This window comes from Typopeltis vanoorti, chromosome 5 (assembly GCF_054136105.1).
Source record: "Typopeltis vanoorti isolate ZY-2024b chromosome 5, IOZ_Tvanoo_1.0, whole genome shotgun sequence".
Taxonomy (NCBI): domain Eukaryota; kingdom Metazoa; phylum Arthropoda; class Arachnida; order Uropygi; family Thelyphonidae; genus Typopeltis; species Typopeltis vanoorti.
The window spans coordinates 75,998,196-76,026,136 of record NC_143553.1 but is presented as its reverse complement, the minus strand read 5'-3'; the positions used below and the strand labels follow the sequence as shown (position 1 = coordinate 76,026,136).

Genomic DNA, 27,941 nt, shown 5'->3' with positions numbered 1-27,941 from the left:
GAATTTGTAGCTTTGTTATTAAATGGCAAAATATAAAAAAATTAATTTATAGTAAATATTATTATCAATTTTTAAGAATAAATATTACTTCCTTTTATATTTACTAGATTGTATATGGATTAAAGAACTGTCCAATGGAACAATTGCTAGTCCAAATTATCCAGAGAAGTATCCTAGCAATAGCAGATGTGTTATTATCATTCAGGTACCATCCAATCATTCAATTACATTATCATTTGATGCATTGTTGTTGGAAATGGATGCCAAATGCTCTAGTGATAGAGTAGAAGTTAGAGATGGTCAATTTCCAGGTATGTAGCTTTACATTCCTCACTTACTAAATGACCTTATTTTCTGAATAAGAGACTAGCAACACCTTTTAAATCATCACCATGGTGCTGTCCTAGTAATATAACAACGTGTAACACAAACCTATAAGTTGTGTATAGGTTTGTGTTACACATACTGAAAGAACCTAGACCCCACTATGGTTCCTAACCACACTCCTAACTACCTTTCAGTGATGACTTAGAGTTTTATCTTCACCAGATATAAGCTGCAAAATCTCATGCCTGTCTATACTATATCAGCTACTTCCTTCACACATTCTCTCTCTAATTTAGCATATCAGTGGACATTGCACTCAACACCCTCCCCAATATCATTAATACACAAGTTAAGCAACAATGGATCAAGCACAGAACTCTATAGTACTCTACTAGTCACTTTCCTTCTCTTAAGCTCAGTGCCTCTATACATCACTTTCTCACTTTTTAATACCTACCTATCAATCAGCCACTGCTGTCACTTCTATATCCTCGGTATCTGTCAGGCAGTGACACCAGAGCTGCACTCTATTATAGAGCATGAACAGATTTCTAAAATAAAACCTACCTTTAACAAAACCATGTTGTCCTCTATAGAGGATCCTAGTACTCTACCCACCAGCAGAGGTTATTACTGACCAGCTTTTCTAACACCTTGATGAACATAGCAAATATGCTAATTGGTCTATAATTTGCTACATCACTTGTGGCTCACCTTGTATAATGGAATTGTCTCTCTACTTCCACTCTTACAAATCATTCATGCATCGAGACTCAAGCTGAACAAAGACACTACTAATTCTTTTGCACATCCCTTCAGCACTGTGCTGACTCCAAATCAAGCTCTTGTAACAAGTTTAATGCCGCTCATTCATTCATCACTATTCTGTTGTTCAGTTTCTCCTACTGCACTTCTCGACACCCAGAGAGAACTAATGGATCTGCCCACACTGTATACTTATTAAAGTGATTTATGTGTCTCTGTAGTTCATATATTTCATCTTGTCCTCTTCTACATCACAGCATAGTGGTGTAAAACCACTACCGCTATTTATCCTTTGAATCCCTGATTAATTTTATAAATTCATTTTCCCTCATCTTGCATACTCTCCCTCCTCCCCAGCCTGTACCTTCATGGTTTAAATTACCCATAATTATAGTCTTCTTTGTATGCATAAGATGTGTTCCATGGCAGTTCACAGTCCTCTTCAGATGATATGGGTCTGTAGCAGTACTTGCTTGCATATTTTACTAGTATATCCTAGTAAAATATGCAAGATCCTGTATCCTAAAATATCTCGTTAACCTCACACCAAGCATCCCCAAACTCATTTCCTATATTGCTTATATTATCACCACAGCTGCCATCAGAGATTTCTACTCTGGTTGAATATAATTCCTCTACAGTCATCAGAAGTATTCTCCACTCTTCCTATTTTGTTTATCTTCTCAGAATAAACTGAGCACATCATGTTTTATTCCTGCAGTAATATGCTCCTCTGTCAGCCAGGTCTCGCTAATGCTTGTAGTTGTAGTTTTTGGTTTCACTACATCTACCAATGCTAAGAATTTCTTGTTTTATTTTTTTGATGCAGCTGTCATTAATATATATATACATGACATGTGAACACCTGATGAGCTGAATCTTGACCAAATACCTTTCCCTATTTCTACAGTTTACATTTTTCTTTCTTGACAAACCTAGTTCTGCCCTTCATGGGGGGTATCCTTAACAAGCTATCATTCTCTTTCTCACTCTGTTTGTCATTATATTCACAATTCCTACCACTTATAATGCACCCATCTATTCTTTTATGCAACTATCCAGTCATGTCTAGTTTTCCTGAAAATTCATATTCGCTCTTTCACTGAACAATTTCTCCAAGCACCTGACACCAAAAGCATTTAAGTGTAATCCATCTTTAAAGTACAAATCCTTTTGAACATCAAAATTCATAATTCTTGTCCACACTATTTCTCCTTCGTAATTTACTCACTGACTTATTTGCAATTGCAGCTCTCGTTCTTAGCTCATGCCTATCGTGCCGACAACAGACTCCAGACTTACTCTTTATTCTTTTACGCTTATTTTTTGCCTCATTCAACAACTCTTTCATATCTTCTATCATGTCATACGTTTTTCCTTTCAAATCATTCACATCATTCATCATATTCATATCAAACAATCACATCGACACTTATTCTACTTGCATACTTATTGCTTCAGTCATGAATCTTTGCATCCATAAATGGCACTTTTTTGTTCTCCCTCATCCAGTACACTTCTTATCATGGAATTTCTATATATCCTTTTTTCATCTATTTCTGTATTCTTAATCCTTCCATTACATCAAGAGAAGATGAAACTTCACTTGTTTCATCTTCTTTCCTGCTATATGCCAAAACACGTTCTAGCTCTCATATATTGTTGTGCAGCACTCATGGAAATCTTGAAATTTCCAACATCATGCTGGACTTTTTTTTCCCTCTGTTTCTTTCATATCTCTTTTCTCACATGCTTTCTTTCATATCTTTTGTTTCACATTATTATCACCATCTTGCATTTTTTTTTTTTCTTGCATTATAACATCTCTATTGTTGTTTATATTCCACTTAGCATTCATCACTACCTGCCCCTTCTTATTTGCTCCCTCGTTTGAATTTTCTCTTCCATTCAACATTTCATTCTCTTCAGTCTACCTAATTATCACACATTTCTGGAAAATTCTAGCACTGTTATTTTCTTTTATCATAAACTATTCACATTTGCCAACACATACATTCCATGCTACATCAAATAAAATTTTATCTTTATCACCGGAAGTATTTTTTTGTAAGCAAGAACAATTCTTCACACTTGATCTTCACTATTTTCAGATGCTTTGCATGCTACAATCAATTATGAAAAAAAAATTATAATGTACATCCAAAGCTTTATTATTTATCCAAATCCAGTCTTAGGTATTAAGCTTATATTTACTACTAATCTCCTGTCATTTTGATTTTCTTTCCTTATCATCATCAGTTTCTTGATATGTATCCCCAAGGGTGACAGTATTACATGATTAAGTTTGCATTATTATTAATCTCCTGTCAGCAATTTTCCTTCAAGTCGATATATTACTTCTGATCATTCCAATATTGTCATATCTAACATTTTATACTTCTAAGGCACTTCTGACTGATCAATCCACCTAGACCTTGGTCTTCCTCTGGGTCTCTTTCTTGCCATCTTGGCATCAAACACCTATTTTGCTAACCTTTCTTCATCGATTCTATTTCAGTGGACATACCACCTTAACTTAGCTATGCTGACACATTCTTAAATGTTAATAATGTTAAATTCCTTTTTAATATCTTCATTTGTAATATGATTCTGCCACTGATACCATTAGTTCACTCTCCTAATTTTTTTCAGAACCCTCATATCTGTGATCTCCAGTCTTTGAACAAGTGCTTTATTTCTAACCCAACTCTGATCCATAACTTAAAACTGGTTTAAACACGGTTTTGTATACTGCTAGTTTGGTGTTTTGGCTAATTTCTCTCTTATTCCATATAAATTTATTTGGCTGGCTACTAACCATACCAGCTTTGCTTATTCTGTTGTGTATTTCCAGATGTAATCTGCCATCTTCACTAAAAACTGTGCCTAAATAGCTGAAATATTTTACTTGTTCTATAGGATCTCCATTCAGAATGCAGCTGAAGTTTTCTGTACTCCTGCCTATTTTCAGTTTTGTTCTTTTTATTGCTGATTTTCATGCCAAATTTGTTACGGCTGTTATTCAATTTAGTTAGTTAATCCTGAAGACTTGCACTAGATGTGCTTAGGAGTACAACATCATCTGCATAAAGCAAAGATTAAGTTTGTCATCTCCAATTCTAATATCAGGCTTGATGCCACTTTCTTTCATAATGTGATCTATAAAGATGATGAATAAGAGTGGAGATAATGTGCATCCTTGTCGTATCCCTGATTTTGCATCAAACCATCTGCCTGTATTTCCTTCAATTCTAACTGTTGACTGACAATCTAAATATAGACTATATATTGCTCTGTATAATGTTCTGTTCACTCCATATAATTGTAGTGTTTTGAAAAGCTTTTCTCTGGATACCTTGTCATCTGCCTTTTCCAAATCTACAAAACTTAAGTACAGATCCTTGTCATATTCTCATGATTTCTCAACTATTTGTCTTAAAGTGAAAATCTGATCTTGACAACCTCCATTTGGGCCTGAACCCAGCTTGTTCTTCTCCAAGTTTCTCTTCCACAATCTTTCTCAACCTTTTTTTCAAGTATGCTTGCATAAATCTTACCTCGAACACTTAGTAGAGAAATTCATCTGTAATTCTCACATTCAGTTTTATTCCCTTTTTTTATGGATGGGTACTGAGAGCTCTACTCCAAGCATCGGGAATTCGACCTTCTGACCAGCCTACACCGAATTATTCAGTGTAGCCACTGCAAAACGTTTATACCTTCATACTTAAGCATTTCTGGTCAATCATCCACTCCAGCTGTCTTTCCACATTTCAGGTTCTTGACAGCTTTTTCCTGCCTTTCTACCTCAAGTACTGATATGTCTCCTCTTTGCATTTGAAAATTTTCTAGGATGGTTCTATCACTGCTTGGCTTGTTTAATAGTCTTTCAAAGTAATTACCCAAATATCTAGGATATCCTTATCTTCAGTTTTCATGTCACCTTTATCATCTTTGATTCTTTTTACGGTACTCTTTCATCCATTCTAAGCATCTTCAATAGCCTGCAGAAAAATTTGGCACCTTCCTGATATTTATTTTCTATATTCTCACCAAAGTTTTCCCATGAATTTTGTTTAGCTACTTCTTAGCTCTCTTACATTTTTCTGTGCATTCTTTTAGGCCACTTATTTGCTAGGAATGGTTGGTATGCTTTCTTCTTTTCCAGGACTGCTTCTTTAATTTCTTGTGTCCACTATGGTGTTAGTGCTTATTTTTCTATCCTTGCAGACAACTTCACTACATACTTCTCTAGCTGAATCAATCGATGTCTTCTTCTTCAGAGTTTATCACCGAGACTCCAAGGCTTGGTTCTTGTTTTCAATTTGTTTAATTTTTTTCTTCAATAATATTTGTATAGTTGAGTCTACAATTTACTTGTAAAAGACTGCTCAACTTTTAGCTATTTTTAAAACCTTCTTACGTACTGTTCTTTTTAATGTGATATCCATTTTTATCCTGCTTGGTACTAAGTAATGGTCACTTCCAGTTTCATATCCTCTGTATCCTGAATGAGCATGAAGATATCACTATCAACAATGACGTGATGAATGAGGTGTTTCTTATTTCTTGTGTCTTCTGTCCATGTGAATTTGTGCACATCTTTATGTTGAAACATGGTGTTAGTAACCACTAGTCCATGTCCTGAGCAGGTCCAGTAAATGCTTACTATTATTATTAGCTTTGCCTTTTCTCCAAATTTTCAAAAATGTTCCTATATGCCTGATGGGATTCATTTTCTACTCTGCTGTTCAGATCTTCAATAAGGACCACTTTTTACATTTTTCTTCATGTCAGCTGCCTGTTCTAATGACTCATAAAATTCCTCAAATCCTTCCCTAGGGGGAGGAGGACCTTCTGTAGGACCATAGGCACAAATAAGTTTCATTGTTGATGTCCCCATTTTAAAGTTTGCCCACATAACTCTACTTGAAACTGCCTTCCAATCAAGAAGTTTATCTTCATGTTTAGTGTTGAATGCTATTGCTACTCCTTTCTTTTGTTTATCATTATTGCCTGAAAATAACATCTTTTACTTATTGTTTAGTCATATCTCATCTGTTTTTGTCTTATTTGTCTCAGTAATGCCAATTATGTCCACATGGTACTTTTCCAATTCTTCTGCAAGTGTGATTTCCTTTTGATTAATACTCCTTATATTGATGGTTCCTGTCTTCAGTTTTTCTGATGTTGGGTTTATTCTTCTTTTTCGAGTTGTTGCGTTGGAGCTTGTTCCAGTAGCTGACATTTCACTGTTCATCCTGGTTCTCTGACAAAAACAGGGGCCTTGTTTAACTTGGCAACGCCCCAGCCAGCATGAAATTTCATCATGCTATACCATCATATGGATTTGTGGTTTGAGCCAATAGAGAGTATAGTTTGGTCATCTAAATCCCAAATTGCCAGCCCTTCCTTGTTCATTCAGTACCCAGTGGATACCCACTGACAGGTATTCTTATAATTAGCAGTGCCATGACAATTCATAAGCATGTTCACAAACATTTTAATTTTTAATGTTCTCAGGGGAGAACCAGAGTGCATGCATTCTAAGTTTCATGCGACTGCTTTAGAGAGAATGAATTGAAAATAGAGCTGTTAGAAAATCTAAATAAATATATAAATACATAAAAGAATATATTAACTCTACAGAGACCAAGTGCTTTAACTAAGGTAACTCATTTCTTGGTTCATGAACATGATACCATCTACAACACACACACAACAACAACAACAACAAGAACCTGGAATTTACGTGTTTCCTACCTACACCCTTATTTCGGGGATGACCTCAAGTTCTTCCTCACCCACCCTGCAATGAGTTGTAAAATCTCACTTATATCTATACTGTAAGATATCAAGGGATATCTTATATAAGAGATCAGGGGAGAACCAGAGGTCATCCCTGGAAACTGTATAAAGAGGGTATGAGTAGGGGAGTGAGAGGCAGGTTTTTTTTGTGCAGAGTTGTGAATGATTGGAATTCTGTAGAAAATGACGATTAATATAATACTCTGTATGAAATGTCCTTGGTCCAAAATTTATAAATTTATAACCAGTTTTCAGAAGGATGAAGAGATGTTGGAAAGGGTCCAAAGGCGACTGACTAAGGTAGTTTCTGACTTCTGGAATGTTGAGTATGAGGAAAGATTGAGAAGATGTAATTTGCAGAGTCTGGTGGAGAGGAGGAAGAGGGGAGATATGATAGAGACCTACAAGTTGGTAAGGGGTTGTTATAAGATCAATGGTGGAGAAGTTCTACAGAGAATAGCGGGAGATCAGGGGAGAACCAGAGGTCATCCCTGGAAACTGTATAAAGAGGGTATGAGTAGGGGAGTGAGAGGCAGGTTTTTTTTCATGCAGCGTTGTGAATGATTGGAATGCCTTGCCTGAGAGTGTGGTGTCTGCAAGGAGTTTGAGTGTGTTTAAGACACGGTATGATGAGATGTGAGTGTGATAAAAGGACCTCAGATGAATCTTTGACTCCATGAGGTCATGGGGTAATAAATAATAATAATAATAATAATAAGATTCCCCTTTACAAACTTTTTTTGTCATATCCCTCTCTTCCATCTATTACTAAACCATGAAGACAATATTTATTCAATCTTCTTGGTTCCATATATAGGCCAGGTGTCATCTTGGTTAATTGTCACTAGATCATTTAAATTGTCTCCTCATCCTCTCTTAACCCAAATGACCATATCTCTTATCAAAGCCTTGTAAACTGAGTAAATTTATAATGTTTCTCTTTAATTCTACTTACCCGATGTGTAACCTTTAAACATTAGCTTCTATTTACCATCATACCTAGGTCTCTAGCTTCATTGACCACTTGTAGAAAATTACCATTAATATAATACTCTGTATGAAATGGCCTTGGTCCAAAATTTATAATCTTGTAATCAGCAACACTGAATTTTAGATATATTCTTCTTCTTTTTTTTTTTTTTTTTTTTTACTATTTAGCAAACTCTAACACCTACATTGCTTTACTTTACACACCTATATGTTAGGTTAGGTTATGTGGATTATGTCAGATCCACATTGCCTTAATCTATTTTGCTATCAAGTTGTTGTTGTTATATTTGATATGCTCAGTGGATTCTCACTGGAAATGGGTTGGTATATATGTAAGACAGTATGCCAGAGAAGAATTTGTTTTAAGTGAACTTTTATTATTATTATATGAAAGTCTGGATGGATTCCAAAAACATATCATGGAGATTCGCACCATTATTCACACTTTACCTCTTATATCATACTGCTCTTTAAACTTATTCAAACAAAGAACTCATGATGACTCATTCGTATCTCTGGCGACTCATTCCACTCATTTACCACTCTCCAAGCAAAAAATCTACTAATCAGGTCACTGTTAATCTCACTCATACATAGTTCCAGTGATGGTGACCCTTTGCTCTTTCCTGTACTGTCCTGTCATGTATTGAACAATTTCTTTGACATCAAGCCAATAAAACTCCTTTAGAAATAAAACTCCTAAAGTGTGTTTCTATCATGTCCCCTTTTATACCTATGAGCTAAACTTTTTAATCCGACACACCTTCAATTTATCCTCATAAGGTGCATTTCACATTATAGTCACCATCTGATCACCAGCCTCTGAATCCTTTCCAACACTTGAACATCTGTTAAGCATCCAAAGTAATCCAGATGTAACTATATCAAAGCCCTATAGAAAAGAATAATAACCTCCTTATTTCTACTTTGTTAGTGTGTTCTTCAAAATACAGGTAATGCTTTGAGTTATTTTTTCTGCTTTCTCAATATATCTACTGAATTTCAGTTTCCTCTCCACCACCATTTCCAAATCCCAATTCCTGTCAATTTCTTAGTCTAGTTCCATCAACTTTAAAAGAAGTAGAGGAGATGAGAGATCTAGGAGTGATGGTTGACAAGGACCTGAAATTCAGGGATTACATTGCACAAGTTGTGAAGACATCACATCGGATGGCAATGATGCAGAGGATCCTGACATGTAGAAATAGAGAAGTTATGATGGCATTATACAGGGTGTCCCAAAAGTCACCATACATAGGGAAAATGGGAAATTGTAGCTAAATGTACCTTTATTTATAAAATATTCATTACAAAATATTCTCTATGTGTTGGCCACCTCTTTCTACACACACACACACACACAAAGTCTTCTCTCCCACTCATGGTGAACACGTTCCAAGATATCTGTTGTTATGCAAGTAATTGCATTTCGAATGCATTCCTTTAAATCAGGGGTCTTCAATGCATGGCCCACGGAGCTCTTTGCCGTAGCCTACAAGCCATTTTGAAAAAATAACTACTTAATATTAAAACTCGATTAAATACCCGTGGGCCACTTAAGCTATACTGCAGTATTTAGAATTGTAAGATGCTTTCCAGATTCTTGTAGGAATGCTGTGCATTTGATACTTTACATAAAATCCTATAAAAATAAATATTAAATAGACATGCTTCTTCAGCCATCTACCAGCGCCAAGCGGTACTTAAGTACTAGTACTAACATCGCAGGTAGATGGCTGAGGCAGGTTCATTCGAGTATGCTGTCTAGTGCCTTCCAGATACATCTCAAAGGTTCTTGATACTTCGTTATTTTCATATAAATACAGGAGGATCTCATCCACAGTCAGTCCTGAACAGTGTGATATTCGTGTATAAGCACACACAGGTTCGTTGTGTCAGCCATAGCCTATTGTGTTTTTATATTGCCAGACTTTTTTCATTAGTGTGAGACATATTCAGTGGATAATAACTGTTACACGGCCATTTTGGATCATTTTTTGGGCTCACTTTCCATCACTATGGCATCTACAAGTAAAAAACAAGTGATTCTTGTCGGGTTTTTAATGAAAAGTGGACCAATTTGTACTTTTTTGTGCTGATCGACGATAAGCCGTGTCTTTAATTTGTTGTGAGTCAGTGTCAGTATCAAAAGAATACAATATAAAACGATGCTATGAGACAAAGCATGCATCCAATTTCGATCACCTTAAAGGGTGGCTTCGTGTGGACAAAGTGAACCACCATCTCTAAATTGATTTAAAATGACAGCAGGGTACGTTTAAAAGGCAGAGGAAAGAGAGTGAAGCATGCATCAAAGTAAGTTATGTAATAGCTGAAAAAATTGCTAAAAAATCAAAAGCCTTCTTGAACGGCAAGTTTATGAAAGAGTGTCTCATTGCTGCTGGGGATATTCTGTGCCCAAATAATAAGGAAGTGTTTAAAAAACTGAGTTTGTCTTGGGTAACTGTAGCACAACATGTCAAAGAACTTGCCAATGACATTGAAGGAACCTAAAAAAAATGGTCGTCTGAATTTACATCATATTCACTTGCTTTAGATGAGAGCACAGATGTGAAGGATACAGCACAACTGGCTATCTTTGTCCGTGGCATCGATCAACAATTCAGTGTGACAGAAGAACTGCTAGCACTCATACCTATGAAGGGAAAGACGGAAGGCACTGATATTCTTGAAGCTACCAAGAAGACACTCCATTGTTTCGACCTCAGCTTAAACCTCGAGGGTGTGATAACTGATGGTACCCCTGCTATGGTGGGAAAGAATGAAGGGTTTGTTGCACTGCTACAGAAAGAACCGGAACTAGAAGGAAATTATTTCATCCATTACCACTGTTTAATCCACCAGGAGAATTTGTGCTCAAAAACTATTGGATTTGAGAATCTCATGAAAGTTATTGTGACTGTCGTCAACATTATTAGGGCAAAAAAATTGAATCATCATCAATTCCAAGCGCTCTTGACACAAGAGTGCGAAGCGGATCATGGCGATGGTTTATTATAGTGACGTATGTTGGTTGAGCAGAGGGAAGGTTCTTAAAAGAGTCTTTGACTTAAGGAGCAAAAAATACAGCAGTTCATGCAAACCAAGGGGAATCCGATTGCAGAATTTAATGAAAGTGGATGACAGACTTTGCCTTTGTGACTGACATCTCGTTACATATGAATGACCTAAATACGCAGCTACAATCCAAAGATCAACTAGTGCACACTCTGTTTGATCACATCAAAGCTTTTGTGGCCAAGCTCAAACTTTGGGAGGTACAACTCGCAAAAAAAAAAAGACTTAACTCATTTTCAGCTTCTCGCTGAATCCAACTGTTCATCTCTTGATGAATACGCTACAAAATTAGCCATGTTGCGAAGTGAATTCGAAGAGAGATTTAGTGATTTTCGTAACCAGTGATCTTCTTTAGACTTATTTTCAATGCCATCGAATGCTGCTGCTGCGTGTCAATGCTGCTGAAATGCCAGGCTAAGTACAAATGGAGCTGCTTGAACTCCAAAACAACTCTTCTTTAAGAGAAAAATTATTCAATGTGCCCTTGCTTACATTTTATAAAGACTACATTTCTGAGGACACATTCCCTAATCTTCACAGGCATGCTTTGAAGATGTGTGCTTTGTTAGGAAGCACATACTTATGTGAGCAGTTCTTCTCCAGAACGAAGCATGTGAAGTCCAATACAAGAACTCAGATTATGGACCAACATCTCGAGAATACTCTGCGCATAGCGACTACCAACATTGATGTCAACATCGACAAGCTGGTCAAGGAAAAACATTGCCAAGTTGCCCATTGACATTGTTAAAAATGAATATTTTCCTCATTAAATTATCTTTTTCAAGTATTGATTATATTTACTTATCATGAACCCGACTCCTATCTACACTCTTAAAGCTGAGTTTGTTTATTTTTATAGGATTTTATGTAAAGTATCAAATGCACAGCGTTCCTTGTGAATCTGGAAAGCATCTTGCAATTCTAAATACCTCAGTATAGCTTAGTGGTCTGCAGTCTTCATTGAAATTTTTAATGCGGTCCACACTCTCTGAAAGGTTGAAGACTCCCTGCTTTAAATGATCCATGTTTCTAATCTTTTTCTTGTACATGACAGCTTTTAACTGGCCCCACAAGTAAAAGTTGAGTGGAGAAAGATCAGGGGATCTCACAGACTATTTCCACAAGGCCATGACGACCAATCCATGAACATGGAAACTGTTGATCCAACCATAGCTGTATGCTGATACCATAATGAGGTGATTCCCTGTTGTGTTGAAAATAAGATGGAAACTCTCCATCTTCATTTAAGAGAGACAGCATTATATTATCCTGTAGCATGTTTAAATAAAGGTCGGCAGTAAGATTTGTGTCAAAGAAAACAAGTCCAAGAATTCTGTTGCACCATATCCTGCACCACACCATCAGTTTTCCAGCACCTTGCATTTTTGACAGACTCATCCAGTTTGTGTTGCTATCTCCAGTAATGTAGGTTTTGGCAATTGACTTCTCCGTTGACATAAACATTGGCTTCATCAGTAAAGAGGATCTCGGCTGTGAAGTTTATATCTTCACCCAGTTTCTTTAGAGCCCATTTACAAAATTCAAGCCTCTTATCTGGGTCATCTTCACTAAGATGATGTAACATTTGCATTTTGTATGGATGCCATTTTTCATTTTTCATCATGCGCTGGATACTTGATCTGCTGATACCGGTTTCTGCAGATAATTGTCATATGCTTTTTTGTGGACTCCCTGCAAATGCTGCCAATACCTCGACAGTTGTGCGGATGTCTGTGGACGTCCACTTCTCTGTTGATCCACAACACTTCCAGTTTTCTTGAACTTCTCAATAAGATTGGCAACAACGTCGTATATGATGTGCTTGCCATGTTTCCTGTTAAAGTCCATTGCAACCTTGTGACAGCTTCCCAAACCAGCCATGAGGATTATTTCAATACGCTCTTCTTTTGACAGTGGTATTCTTTTAGGATATATGAAAGTATAAAACATATAAAAAAATATATAAATATAAAAAATATATAATATAATATGAGTTTGTTAATTTTTCCTAAGTATGGCAACTTTTGGGACACCCTGTATAAGGTCTTTATCAGGCCTCATATTGGATTATTGTGCACAGATTTGGTCACCAGGTTTTCACAGTAATGAGGTTATGTTGTAAAGGGTCCAGAGAAGATTCACAAAGATTACATGATCTTAGGAATGTGGAGTTCGAGGACAGATTGAGAGAATGCAAATTACAAAGCAAAGCCTTGTGAGTAGGAAGAAGGGAGAGGGCATATGATTGAGACATTAAGCTAGTTAGGGATTGTCAGGTTGACATGGAAGAGATTTTCATAGAATAAGAAGGGGGGAGGAGAACAAAGAGGCCATTGCTGGAAACTGTGTAAGGAAGGTTTGAGCAGAAGAGTGAAGAACAGGTTCTTTGCATGGAGAGTGGCTGGTGAGTGGAATGCATTGCCTGAATGTGCTGTGAATATAGACACATTGAATCAGTTTAAGGCATGGTTGGATGAGCATTGTGTTCAATTGTGTGTACCTCCCATGATGAGTCTCTGACTCTGTGGAGGTCAGACGTTAATAATAATAATAGTGGTTGTGGGAAGCAGATGCTGTTGATGTAGGTGATGATGGTAGTTGTGGTTCACTGTAGTTGGTGGATTAAGTGGTAGAGATGGACAGCTGTCGAGCAGGTGCCCTCCCTCAATGAGTCCTTGGACTCCTTGGAGGTGTCACATAATAATAATAATAATAATAATAATAGTGATGGTCAATGATATACATATTTTTAGATCATGTAAAGTTGTGGGTGTAAATTTCAGAAATGTTTTTAATATCTTTGCACATATTAAAAATTCTAATTTTAATTTTGGATCATAGAAGTTTGCCATTTTCAGTAAGATTATGAGGATTTTATTCTTCAGAAATAAAATCTTTTATCACTATAAAATTTTATTGCTTTATAATAATTTAAATTTTTTTAGAATCACCATTGCTGGGAAAATTCTGTGGCAGCCGAACAGAAGCTAAGAAAGTAACATCTAATGGAAATATCATGAATGTTACATTTACTAGTGACAGTTTTGCTGAATTTTCAGGTTTCAAAGCAAGCTATTGGATTAATGGTTTAGAGAGCCAAAGTAAGTAATTTTGTTAATTGATTTTCTTATATATAATGGGCATAATGTGTGAAAAGTCTTAAATGCATGTTTTCTCAAATACAGTATGCATGATGAATAAAAATATGCTCAAAATTGTTATGTGCACTGTAACTTCATATGGCTCTCAAAAGTTAAAAACAATTTTTAAAAAAAATTTTTTTTTGTCATACCATACCTACCAATTCACAGTTACAATATGGAAGAGGGTATTATGGGATTATGGTCATAGTAATCACTTATATGAGCAGTGCAAAAGAGCAGGTTAGAAAGTTAACTTATTTTGTAAGGGAAACAAAAGCACAGTATGAGCAGTATTTAGCCAAAATATAATAAAAATAAAATAAAATAATATATATATACATATGTATAAAAAATAAAATGAACTAGTGATATGCTGGGTTGGCTGGGTGGTTAGCATATCCACTCTCCAACCAAAAGGCTGCGGGTTCGAGTCCTGCCATGGGCATTGATGTTTGTGATTGTATGTGAAAACACTAGTGGTGGTTTTGGTGGTGAGCAGCAGATGGTATTGGTGGAGATGATGCAGTTCATTGTAGTTGGTGGATTGAGTGGCAGAGACGGAGAGTTGTAGAGTAGGTGCCCTTCCTCGATGAGTCATTGGACTCCTTGGAGATGTTACGAAATAATAATAATAATAAAAAATATATAAAAAGGCCAAAATATTATTATTATCATTATTATTTGTGACACTTCCAAGGAGTCCGAAGTCTCGTCGTGAGAGGGCACCTACTATACAACTGTCGCCACCACTACATTGAACCTCTACTGCCAATCATCTCCATCAATGGCATATACTGCCCACCACCACCACCACTACAACTAATATTTTTTATCTGTAAATTGCATATGTTCTGAAGAGCTGATTTATCTGTATGCTGGATGAAAAACTCGAGTTTCCAGGAGAAAAATCCCCGCTACTTCCGTATGAGATCTGCTAACTCACTTTTGATTGAAAAAAGTCCACATAAAGAATAAAGATTCCTCCCGTCATGACGAGAATTGAACTTAGGCCTATTCCAATCGAAGGGTGCAATGTACCGTCATTCTTCCAATTACACTACGGAGGCGCTTAAAATCCAAGAGTTCTTTTAATATGTGGCTATTAGAAGAAAGAATGATTCTGAGATGACATGTTGGTTGATGAGGGAGGATAGAATTATAAAATTTGTTGCTGCTATAGGCCAGGTATGATGTAGAAGACATGCATCAGCAGATTAGTACAATGAGCGCAAGTCAAGTAATTATTATGGTGGACTTCAACTTCAAAGACATTGATTGGAAAGAGGAAACATCACATGGCAGGTTTTCTCAAATACAGTGCACTATAACATCATATGGCTCCGAAAAAAATGGAATTTATACACCTACTGAGAGATAATTACTTGAGGCAGAATGTGATGGAATGAACTCTGGATACAAGCGTGTTGGATCTTGTTATAGGATCAAAAAATTTGTCCATAACTAAGGTGGCTGACTACGTTGCTTCCAATTGGGGAAATTGATCACTTGATCTGGACTTGGGAGGTAGCAAAACATGTGGAAATTCCAGTTAAGAAGGGGTTTATATAGAACTGCAAGGTAGATGATTACAATACACTTAGGAGGCAGCTTGAAGCAGTATCATGGTATAAAGATCTACAATGGAGGGATGTTCACAGTGCATGGGGAATAGTCAAGAGGTATCTGGAGGAAGCAGTATCACATGGTATACCCAAGGTCAGGAGGGTAAATAAGGTAGGAGTCACTTGAATGAGTAGTATCATTAAGCATGAGTTGCAAACAAAAAAAAAATGTTGTGGAGTTTGTATGAGGAGAAAGGTGACCAGTTAACTCATGAACACTACAAGGATCAGGCAAGGAAGGTGACCAGAATGGTAAGGAAGACAAAATCAGATTATGAGAAGAATTAGTTGTACAGGCAAAAAGAAATCCCAAAAAGTTTCTCATTATATGGCAAGTAGGAGGAAAAATGACTATGGAAGGATAACTTTAAGGAGTGCAGATGGTAGAGAGGTAATGAAGGCAGATGAAATTGTTAAACTACTGAGTGATCATTTTGCAACTGTATATCATTTAAATAAAGATATTGTTATGACATAGGTGACAGAGACTGATGTGAGAACGGAGGTTGAAGAATTGGAGGTACTTGATATATTGCTGAATCTAAATGCAAATACAGCTGGGATTGGATGAGATATCGGCTCATGTTTTATGGGAATATGCACAGGAACTGGCAATGCCTTTGACTAGGCAGTTTAATTTAAGTCTCAGATCTGCCAAAGCCCCAAATGAATGGAAGGAGAGCAAAATAATTTCTTTGCATAAAGAGGATCTAAGTCTGTGGTAGCAAATTACAGATCAATTAGTATCTCAGGAGTGGTGATAGAACTACTGAAAACATTGGTCAAAAAAGAGAATTCATGAATGGGTGGATAAGAATATGATACTCTATGTGGGGACAGCATGGTTTTGTAAAAGCCATCATCATCATTTTGTAGAAGCTGTCTTATAAAAAAGTTTAATTACTAACTTTTTTATAATAGAGTAACTACTGAGTTGGATAAAATGAATGGTTACATGATGATAGTGTTGAATTTTGCAGAGCCCTTTGGCAGGATGCCACATGGAACTCTGTTATGCAAACTATAATAATTGGGGAATGGATAGGAAACTAGTGATGTGGACAAAAGGGTGGCTAATAGACAGATACCAAAAAGTAGTATATGGAGGAGAAGGGGTGATTAGTGGTGTGCCACAGGGCTCTGTTCTTGGATCATTGCTGTTTAATTTAGGCATAAATGATATAAGAAATAATTTGAAGGAAGATATTCAATTGTTTGCTGATGATGCAAAGTTGGATAGGGTATTAGTTATTCAAGGTATTAGTTATACTTGCAGGATGATTTAAGTAGGCTGGCAGCAGGGACGAATGCTGGTCTTGAAATTCACGCTTGCTCTTGTTACCATTCAGGGAGTGAGAGGTGTGATTGAAGTCTGATTAGTGGAATAATAAATTACTGACCATTTAAAAACTATTATTATTATTATTCATGACACCTCTGAGGAGTCTGAAGACTCATCACGGGAGGATACCCTCTATACAACTGTCTCCACCACTACTCCGAACCTCTAATATATTTAGAAATTTATGTACATTTAATCACATAAATACAACATTTATTTTACAAGTGATATTCTATCTTTTTCAATTTAGCTACTTCAATACAAATTCTACCCTAAGGTTCTTCTTTATGAACTGGTCAATAACATCGTCATAAAAAGTTGGTTGTAACTTAATTTTCCCAAGCAACATGCACACTTGTAAAGGCTGGATGAAGCTCACTGGCTAGAGCTACGTTGACTGTGTATGGCCTGTGTTTAAGCAACAGAGTGAGACGATGTGAAATGGCTGTGTGCGCACATGAAATCACAGCGCTGCTGCAAGGACACGGAAGCTCCTACAATCGAGCAAGCAAGGTAGCCTTGACCAGATGAGTGAGCATCGGCCTTCGATACACAACGCAAAGCTCAATTATTGTCACATAAACTTAAAACATCTTCTGTCTACAAAAATAAAAGCCTAAATGGAATGCTTATAAATGCATGCATTTATTAACAAATAAATATTACTTCTTTCTCAATTAATGAGCTTGTGTAGCAAGTATGGAGAATTTGCCCCTGGCTGGCAGTATGGGCAAAGCATAATAGATATCAATTTAATGAGGGAAAGTGTAAAGTTATGCATTTTGAGATACAAAGATTAAAAGCTATGTATCACATTGAATACTGTATATCACTGTACACTGTACTCCAGGAAATGATGAAGCCAGGGATTCGGGATTAGTTGTACAGTGGTATCTCGCTAAGCCAAACTAATAAAAACCGTGCTCATTTTGATTAGCAAAAAGTTCGGATTAGCGAATTTTCCCCCCAAGAGACAACAATAACTAGCGTTTATGACAAAAATAATCATATTCTAATGGTACATCAATTTAATTCTGTAAATAAATGAAGTAACTGATAGAAAAAAAGCTACTGTACTGTAATATAAAACTTAAAAAATAATACAGTACACAAGTTTATTTTAATAAAAAATTTAGTTTTGTATGTACCTATATTGTTAAGGATTCTGATTTAATAAAATTGCATAGTTCAATACATAACTTAATTTGTGTAAAAAATATCACTTTCTTGTACACAACACAAAAAATTTGTGGAATGGCATATCATTCTGCTTAGCCCATTCTATACACATATTAAAACTGTCAGCTGCCTCTTATGTTTTACTTTTTTTTTTTCTTCAAGTTCTTTATCATCATCTTCTAATTCATTCTGTAGCTTCATATTTATAATTTCAGCATCTGATTTGATTTTGAATTCAGTGATTCATGCCTACAATACAGTACGTACTGTACAGTATAAAAAAGCAAATGTAAACACACACAATAAATCAAAATAGGCCTACAATATAACTGTACAATTGACAGTATGAAAAAAATACTGTACTGTAATAATAATAAAATAAATCATAACAGTTAAAATAATAATTATTAAATAAAAATAATAGTGCACAAAATGATAATATATAATAGATAAAACTTTTTTTCTTTCAAACCGCAGTTCGGATTACTGGAGGGTTCGGACTAAAGAGGTTCGGATTAGCGAGATATCACTGTAGTTCATAGAGAGTTGAAGTTTAGAGGGCATATTGCTAAAGTAGCCAGGGTAGCTGCCAGGATTACTTGTTATTGAAGAATGCACTAACAAGCAGATATAAGAGAGTTATCATTCCTCCTTATAAAGTCTTGATATGACCACATCTGGATTACTGTGCTTAGGTCTGGTCACCCAGGTTTCTTGGGGATTAGCAGTAGTGGAGAGGATCCAGAGACAAGTGACTAAGATGGTGAGTGGTCTGTGGATGCTTCCTATGAGAACAGAAGTTACTTAAAGGTTTTTAAGATTGATGCAGGGCAAATGTTTCAGCACTTGGCTAGAAGAAGTGGAGTGGAGTAAAGGTGTGGTTAGCAAGTGGTGTGAGGACTAGATTTTTTGCTTGGAGATTGGTGAATGAATGGAATGGGTTCCTGTGTCAGTTGTGAGTGCTTTGTCTGTTAATGGCTTCAAGATAGATATTGTGTTGATAGTTTGGGTCTCCCATGATGAGTCTTAGGACTCCATGGAGATGTCCGTGCAGTAATAATAATAATAATAATGCTTAATGAACAATTCATCAATGACATGTTTATGGCTTTCGTTCTTGTAGGCAACTACATACAGAGCCTCAAGTGAAATTGGAAGAGATGGGACTAGTGGTGAATTGGTAACAGGTATATAAGGAATTAACTAAACTTGATGTCAGCATATCAATAGGACTCAATGACACATCACTATAAGCTTTAAGAGAATGTGCAAATGAGTTAATGGCAACCTTAACATAGTTGTTTAAGAAGTCTTTCAATGGGTCAAGTCCCATAAGAAGTTGAAGGGAGCTAAAAATTGTTATGAGGCTTTGAATTATGGCCAGTCAGTAGTTTAAGAGGTGTGTGAGAGCTAGGATCCAGAAATGAGTTAATGACAGGAAGATTCTCTCTGATGATCAGCATAGGTTTGTTAAAGGAAGGTCATATTTTAGCAGTCTATTTATGTAATAAAATAGGGTGACAAATACACTAGATGAGGGTAATGCATGTACATTAGTCAGTTTGATTTTGCAAAGTCAGATTTTGCAAAGGCCTTTGATACATTATTATATGACAAGTTGTTAATTAAATTGGGAAATGGGGTTAGATAACAGATTATTGAGTTGGATAGGAGATTTGCTGTCTAGTAAGTATAAGACCAGAAAATGGAAGTGGGCAGGTCATGTAATGAGAAGAGAAGATGGATGCTGGACAGGAGCTTACAAACTAGATTCCAACTGGAAGAAAAAAACAGAAAAGCCAAGGACCTGATGGGATGATGACCTTAGAAACTCTGACAAGAAGTGGAAGAATACTGCCAAAGATAAAAAGAAGTGGTCAAAAAAAGAGGTCAGCCTTCCAGCAGTGGACTGACCAAGGCTGAGAAAGAAGGAAAGAAGAAGAAGAGAATAATCAAGTTATGTATGGGGAAACAGTATATCACAGAAGAAAAGTCATAGTGATTTCCTGCAGAGGTCTGTTTTGGTGCCATATGTAGAGCATATATGTTAGAGATATGGGGGGGGGGATTAAATGGGCATATACAGTTCTGTTGCAGATGATGCAGAATAGATTAGATATTGTAGCTGTATCGGCAGATTTGACTTGACTGTCTGAGTGTGGGAGGTTCACTCTTACAGAGCCTAAGGTTGGAAAATTTTGAAGGCAAGAATAGGATGCATAGTATATAGCGGGTGATACCATGAAAGAGATGGAGGAAATAAGAGATCCAGTGGTGATGGTGGACAAAGGCCTGAAATTTAAGTGCTATATTACCTATTGTGCAATTGTCACAATGAATTATGGCTGTGATGATGAGGAAGTGGAGATTAACATGCCTGGGTCTCAAAAAAATATGCAAAATCCTACTAGCCACACAAAAAATTAATTTGCCCCAGTCTCCTACCTCCCATGTTTAATATGTCCCAATAAGTCAAAAGGAGTTCTATAAAGTGATTACTGATGCTGCATCTGATTTTTATTAAAAGATTTTGTTTAGAAAGTTATTTTTTTGTTAAATAAAAATATTATATTTTGTCCAATCTGTGTCCAGCTACTCACCAGATGGCAAAATCTACTCACCACAGGTGAGTGGGCAAGTGTATTTGTTGAGCTCTGGGCATACCTTTGTATAAGGACTACTGTGCACAGATTTCCTTACTTTGTTTTCAAGAGGATATAGTTATACTAGAAAGTGTCAAGAGAAGAGAGACTAAAGAAGCATCAGGTTCTCCAAAATGTTGAGCAGGAGGACAGATTGAGAGACAGTGTCAGTTGCAGAGTAAAGTGGATGGGAGAATGATGGATGATGACCAAAACAGGCAAAATAAAAGGTCATCCCTTTCAGCCAATGTAAGCTGTATGTGAGCAGGATTTTTTTGGCTGGAGATTGGCAGTAGGCCTCCTATGATGAGTCCTGAATAATGATAATGTGTGATACATGCAGAAACAGTAAATGAGTTTAAAGCATCATTTGATAGTAAAATCTTTCATGATGATGATGCCTTGACTCCATGGATGTCTTATGATGATAATAACTAAACAATGAAATTAAACTTCAGAACATAAGATTACCAGTTGTATATGATATAATGTCACTATCACAACACTAGAAATCACAGCGTGCAACTATTCAACTAATGGTGTGTTATTTTTCTTCTCAGATTATGATCATGATTATTGACAAGGTGAGGTAGACTGTTTAGCATCATCAACTCTTGAATAGATGACCAAGGCAGGAAAATTTCCCAGTATACCACAACTCATAGCATGCTTCCTCTGATTCTTTTATTTTTTTGCCAGAAGGACATCAGAAAATCCTCAATAGTCTTGATACTATAAAGTTCCCTGGTCTAGATGGCATCTTCCCAGTTGTGCTAAAAAAACTTGTACTCTAGAATCAACACTCAATTCTGTGTTGCATATGCAAGCTGTTATTCTCATCTGCACTGCTCAACAGCATGGAAGCAAGCCTTTATCCACCCTATCCCTAAAGAAGGGAGATAAAAATCAGCCGTCAAACTATTCCCTCATTTTATTACTCTTAAAATTAGTGGAAAAGGTCATTAAGAGCAAACTTTCACTACCTGGCAGCCTGCTAATTAATTAGTGATTACCAACGTGGTTTCTACCACTCATTCTGCAGCAGATCTCCTAGTCACTTTTGGACATAAATCATGGAAAAGTTTGCAGAAACTTGTCATCATTTTTAATATTTCCAAGGCATTTCATTGATCTAACACAGGCATCTACTTTTCTTATAATTGGCTTACTGACTTCCTCCCTGGCATTCATTGAACAACCACTGAATGTCAAGGTGGATAGTTTCTTCTCATCAGATTTCTGTATCACTGCTTAAGTACCCAGGGCTCTGTGCTTTTCCCCCTATTCTTCCTTCTATACATCAATGACCTTCTCTCTTAACTTTAAATCCTTTTCATAGTTTTGTTGACGATAGTATGGTACACATTCACCTTGTAGTGCTCAAATGAGTCAACCTTTAATTATAATACCTTTTAATACCCACAAATAATACCTTAAACACTGATCTCCTCATCGTTCTCCAATGGCAAAGATAATCTAGTGAATTTCAATGCTAACAAAACACAGTCCTGCCTTATTTCTTAGAAGATCTTACATCAAACTCCTCCCCTCATACTTTTGATAACATTCCAGTCACCAGTGTCAAGACCAATTTTCTCTTCTTAAATTTAATTTTTTCAATGAGCCCATCCTGGCATAGACATATTAGATCTGTAGCCAGTCTCCAAAAAATTTTTGCCTGCATGACTTTATAAATTTATTCCAAATCCACCTGACCTTATAATATTGTTCTCATGCATGGGATGGAATACCCAAAACTTCCCAAATAATGCTCATTGCTGCTGAGAAGAGGACAGTTCACTTAATAAATAACCCATCTCTCATATATGCACTCCCTCCAATCACTTTTTCATAAATGCTTTGTTTCTGCAGTCTTTGTACAGGTATTTAAATGCTGCTCCACCAAACTAGCCACTGCAATTTCTAATGTTCCTCCAGTCATAAATCATTTGCAACTGTTGGTCAATATCTATACTTAGCTGTAAATTTATGAAACCAACTCCTGAACCATTCCAAGTACCTCTGTTCTTTGAAAATGGTCTTCCACACACACACACACTGTTTCCAATGAATGCAATCCCATTTCTTCAAGAAACACATTAAAAGACTCTCATTCCTTCCTCTTACTTGACTGTACATGGTACTATTATGGCATAGGTTTTGTGACTTCTCAAGTGTGGTTGATACATATATGTAAAAAAAAAAATTTATAAACGCAAAGAGTACTATGTAAAATAAGCTGCTTGGAACATGAATAGGAGAGTGGTAGATAGACAAGTATGATCATGATGCAAGATGGAGTGTAAGAAATGGGTGACGAGTGGTGTGCCACTGGGGTTTAACTTGTATATTAATGAAGCTGGGGATGGTCTGGAAGATGATATACATCATTGCAGGCTGACTTGAAATGACTGTTCAATGAACACATGATAATGAGCATCCATTCAATGTTGCAAATGCATAGATATGCATTTTTAACATTTGCATTCAGGACACTGCAAGCTGAGTATTATATTAATGAAAATCTGTTAATAGGGGTCTTTTAAGCTATAGCTAGGGACATGATGATGTTCAGATTAAAGTTTAGAGGCTGCATTGCTAAACTGGTTGACATCACTTCACATAACTATATTATTGAAGAAAACATTTAGACTGACAGACTGAGATTGGTCTTAAAAATTTGAAAAATAAATGAAAAGAGGGCAATATCATTAAAACATGCAAATTGGTAAGGGGGGTCTGACAGTATGAATACAAGGGAATTTTGCATTTAAGGGGAAGAAATAGAGTTATCTTTGAATGCTCTGCAAAAGTGTGGTTAGAAAATATGTAACGCCAAAGTTCTTCTCATGGTATGTGGTGGGCAAGTGGAATGAGTTTCCAATGGAATTGGCAACTCATTCCACTTGAACATACTTCCACTTGAACTCATTCCACTTGAACACAACTTCAGTGAATGTGTTCAAGGAGAGAATAAGTATTTAGGCATTGTGTAATCTAAAAAGGACCCCGTCCCTTGATAAGTCCTTGAATTTCCTGGAAAAGCCAATCTAATAATAATCATAAATATGTTATCTATGTAATGCATCCATATAGGAGAAAAGGAAGTGATGGAATCAATAAAAAAATGGAAGTTTTATTGACTTCATGCTACACTTCAGTTTGTTTATAGCACCAGTTGCTTCAGCCTAAATAGTCTTGTTTTAAGACATCATCTATAGAATTTAGATATTTGCAGAGAAGACAAAATTAAACAGATGTATTTGTTTCTTTAGTTATTATTATTATTATTACCATTACCCAAGACCCCATGGAGTCAAAGACTCATCTAGGAGGTCCTTTTATCATACACACAGCTCATCATATTGTGCTTTAAACACACTCAAATTCTCTGCAGACACCACACTCTCAGGCAAGGAATTCCAATCATTCACAACTCTGCATGAAAAAAACCTGCTTCTCACTCCCCTACTCTCATACCCTCTTTATACAGTTTCCAGGGATGACCTCTTGTTCTACCCTGATCTCCCACTATTTTCTGTAGAAGTGGAATAGATTAGTGTAGCAGAAGTTAGAAGTGTTAATGTAGAAGTGTAGAGTGGAATAGGTTCCCATAGGTGGTTATGTTCAGTGAATAAGAATGAGGAGAGAAATGATACCCATTCTGTAAATAAGAGTTAGTGTGTTCAAGGACTCATCAGGGTCAAAGTTCAAGTTAATTTAATTAAAAACTAGAATTCTTGTTCTGTGTAGTTTTATTGATTTTTTTCCCCATGAAACTTCAGTATGAAATGCTATTAAAAACTATGGATCTGAATATTATTATTGTTATTAATTAGTATTATTATTATCACTGTTATTATCATCATCAGACTCCATGAAATGAAAAGACTCCTTGTGGGAAGTTCACACACAGCTCATCATACCATACCTTAAATGTATTCACCATTTCCACACTCATCACTCTTTCAGGCACCATTATAATCCTTCACACTCTCCATGCAAAAATCCTGAGTAAGGGCCATCCCATTAATCTGCAAAAATGCAGATTAATGGGATGGCCCTTCTTGTTCTCCTCATCTCTCGTCTATGAAAAACCACATCAGAATATTCAAGAATCTGTTTTTTGGGTTAATCTGATAGAAAAGTGAGAGTTTATCAAATGAAAGACCTTACAAATAACAGGCCAATTTGGAAGAAAATTGCTCATAGAAAATTATAGCATTAAGAAATAATTGATTCTCCACTGTTTTTAATTGTACATTTTTTAATACATGACAGAAGGGAAGAGAACATGGGGTAACTACTGGAAATTGTATAAAAGTATGTCTATCAAGAACATGGAGGAAAATTTTTTGCTTGGAGAAAGTTAAGGAATGGAATAGGTTCCCAGTGGTTATGTACAGTGAATAAGAATGAGGAGAGAAATGATAGCCATTCTGTAAATAAGAGTTAGTGTGTTCAAGAACTCATCAGGTTCAAAGTTCAAGGAGACCTTGAACTTTGAACTGCTTGACTACCTTCCTCAAGAAGAGTTTGAACATCAAAAACACAATGTAGATCAGGGGTTGGCAACTGACGGCCCGTGGGCTGCATGCAGCCCAAACGTGCATTTTTGGCGACCCATAAAAGGTTGACCATACTTAGATGGCATGTGGCTCATATGTTGAATTATTTAAATCATGCATTTTATAATGTGAAAACAAATTAAAAATAATTTTATATCTATACTTTGTGATATCACTGTGCAACTTGGCACGAGTCAACCGTGTTTTCTGTGTTTTTTACGATTGATATAATAAAAATTGATAATTAAGTATTTTTTTCACTCACTATTTTCACTTAATTAAACGTTTGTGGCCCAATTATTAAAAATAAAAGTTGTGGCCTGCGAGTTTGAAAACGTTGCCGACCCCTGATGTAGATGACTGGGGGAGGGGGGGGCATATTAGGCAGTACTGGGGATGGATCAGTTATTTATTATTAGTTACTTGATGATGATGATGCTGAGATGGAAAGGGTGATTACTAAAATTCTCTTGGAGGAATTCCTTAAGTGATGCTATGAATAAATGATAATGGATAATTTATTTGCCAAATGTAACATTATGCATTTTGAAATGAAAAGTTTACAGAATGTATATTATATTTATGAAAATTGACTAAAAGAAGCTGATGAGGCAGGCATCTAAGTATGTTGAGGATTAGGCAATGGATTTCTGCAGTACTGAGATTTGGTTCCTTGTTTCTGAGGGGAAGGAGAGATGATAGAAACAAAGTTAATATCAGTACTATTTTATGTTGACTCCAAAAATTGCTAGTGCCAAGTTTTGTTGAACAGGGATAAAAAATGATGGGATGAATTAGAAGTAGGAGAGGATTTTCAAAGAAGGTGGTCAGTAGGAATGGAAATAACAAAGGATCATCACCCCTAGAAATTGACTAACAATGTGATTAATACAGATGAAACGACCTCATTTTTCTCATGGTGAGTGATGAGTAAATGGAATGCCTGAGAGAAAGTATAGTGTCAGCAGATGAGTTTAAGGGAATATGAAATCAGTATTGTGTGATTCACCTGTGTGAATCTTCCACAGTGACCACAGTATATGCATACAATTTTATGGAAGTACCTTCTTATTTCTCATCTCATTCCATTTGCTTATTAGACTAAATGTCTTATACAGCCATATAACTTAAGGTTATTTTAGCTGAAAATATTATACAAAATAATCACCAATTTAGCTAAATATTAATGTCTAATTTCATATAAGTTTAAAGGGAAGTTTCATGGAGAGAGGAATTGGAAGGATGGAATATCATTAGTACTTGGGAAATTGTGAAGGAATATTTGTTAGCAGCTATAGTAAGCTGCATTCCATGATTGAAGAAGAGGGCACAATTTGGTGTAAAGTGGATGACAAACAATATCAAACAGGAACTGCAAGAGAAAAAGAGGCTATGGAAGAGATATAAGGAGACAGGTGAAGAAAAGATGCATGAAAAATATAAGACACAGGCCAGGAGAGTGACTAGTATGGTAAGGAAGGCAAAACTGGAATATGAGAAGAAATTGGCCCTAAGATCCAAAGAAAATCCTAGGAAATGTTTTAGCTATGTGGCCAGTAGGAGGAGAAATTACTGTGGAAGAATGACATTGTGGGATAAAAATGGGAATAGAGTGACTGATACAGAGGACATAGTGGAATTGGTCAATGAACACTTTATTGGAGTATTTCATTTTGGAGGAGTAAATTTTAATACTGAGGGATTGGGCAGGTTCGAGGTTTAGAGGTGCAGGAGGAGAGTGTGTTCCAAATACTGAGTACTCTGGATGTCAGTAAAGCTATGGGACTGGATGGTATTTCATCACGAGTTTTGAGAGAATGTACTAAAGAACTGACAGCTCCTTTGACCTGGGCTTTTCAATGAAAGTCTGGCTACGGGAAAGGTGCCCCAGGGAATGGAAGGAAGGTAAGATATTTGCACAAGGGTGGTAGCAGACTGGAAGTGTCTAATTATAGGCCAGTTTGTGTGTCATCAGTAAGGTTTTGGAGAAATTAGTGAGGGACTATATACAGACTATATATTTGGAGACACTGTTGTTAAGGTTTTGGAGAAATTAGTGAGGGACTATATACAGCGTTGAGCAGATGAGGATAATGTTATTAGTGAGAATCAACATGGATTCGTTAAGGGATGCTCTTTCTTAAGTAATATGATTGCCTTTTATAATAAAGTGACAAGAGCAGTTGATGAGGGAAAGGCATACACTGCCATTTTTTTGGATTTTGCAAAGGCATTTGACAGGTTGCCATATGATAAGCTGATATTTAAGTTGCAGCACATGGGTCTGGATGTCAGATTGGTCAACTGGATTCAGGATTGGCTGTCCGATAGGTATCAGAGAGTTGTGTATGGTGGGGACAGTTTCAAGGAGGCAGATGGTTACAATTGGGGTCCCACAGGGCTCAGTACTGAGACCTATATTGTTTAACCTTTATATCAATGACATTGTCAGTGGATTGCAGCAGGATATTCAG

At 36.3% G+C, this 27,941-nt stretch overlaps 1 protein-coding gene across 4 annotated transcripts in view; it reads left to right on the top strand.

Moving 5' to 3' along the window:
- LOC150106550 (mannan-binding lectin serine protease 1-like) overlaps positions 1–27,941 on the top strand; it is a 202,399-nt gene that overhangs the window by 107,478 nt on the left and 66,980 nt on the right. For all 4 annotated transcript variants that reach the window (XM_090392524.1, XM_090392523.1, XM_090392525.1 and 1 more), the window contains 2 exons: positions 108–311; positions 13,917–14,072. In XM_090392524.1, coding sequence (XP_090248650.1) covers positions 108–311; positions 13,917–14,072 — 360 coding nt within the window. The remainder of the gene's footprint in view (positions 1–107; positions 312–13,916; positions 14,073–27,941) is intronic.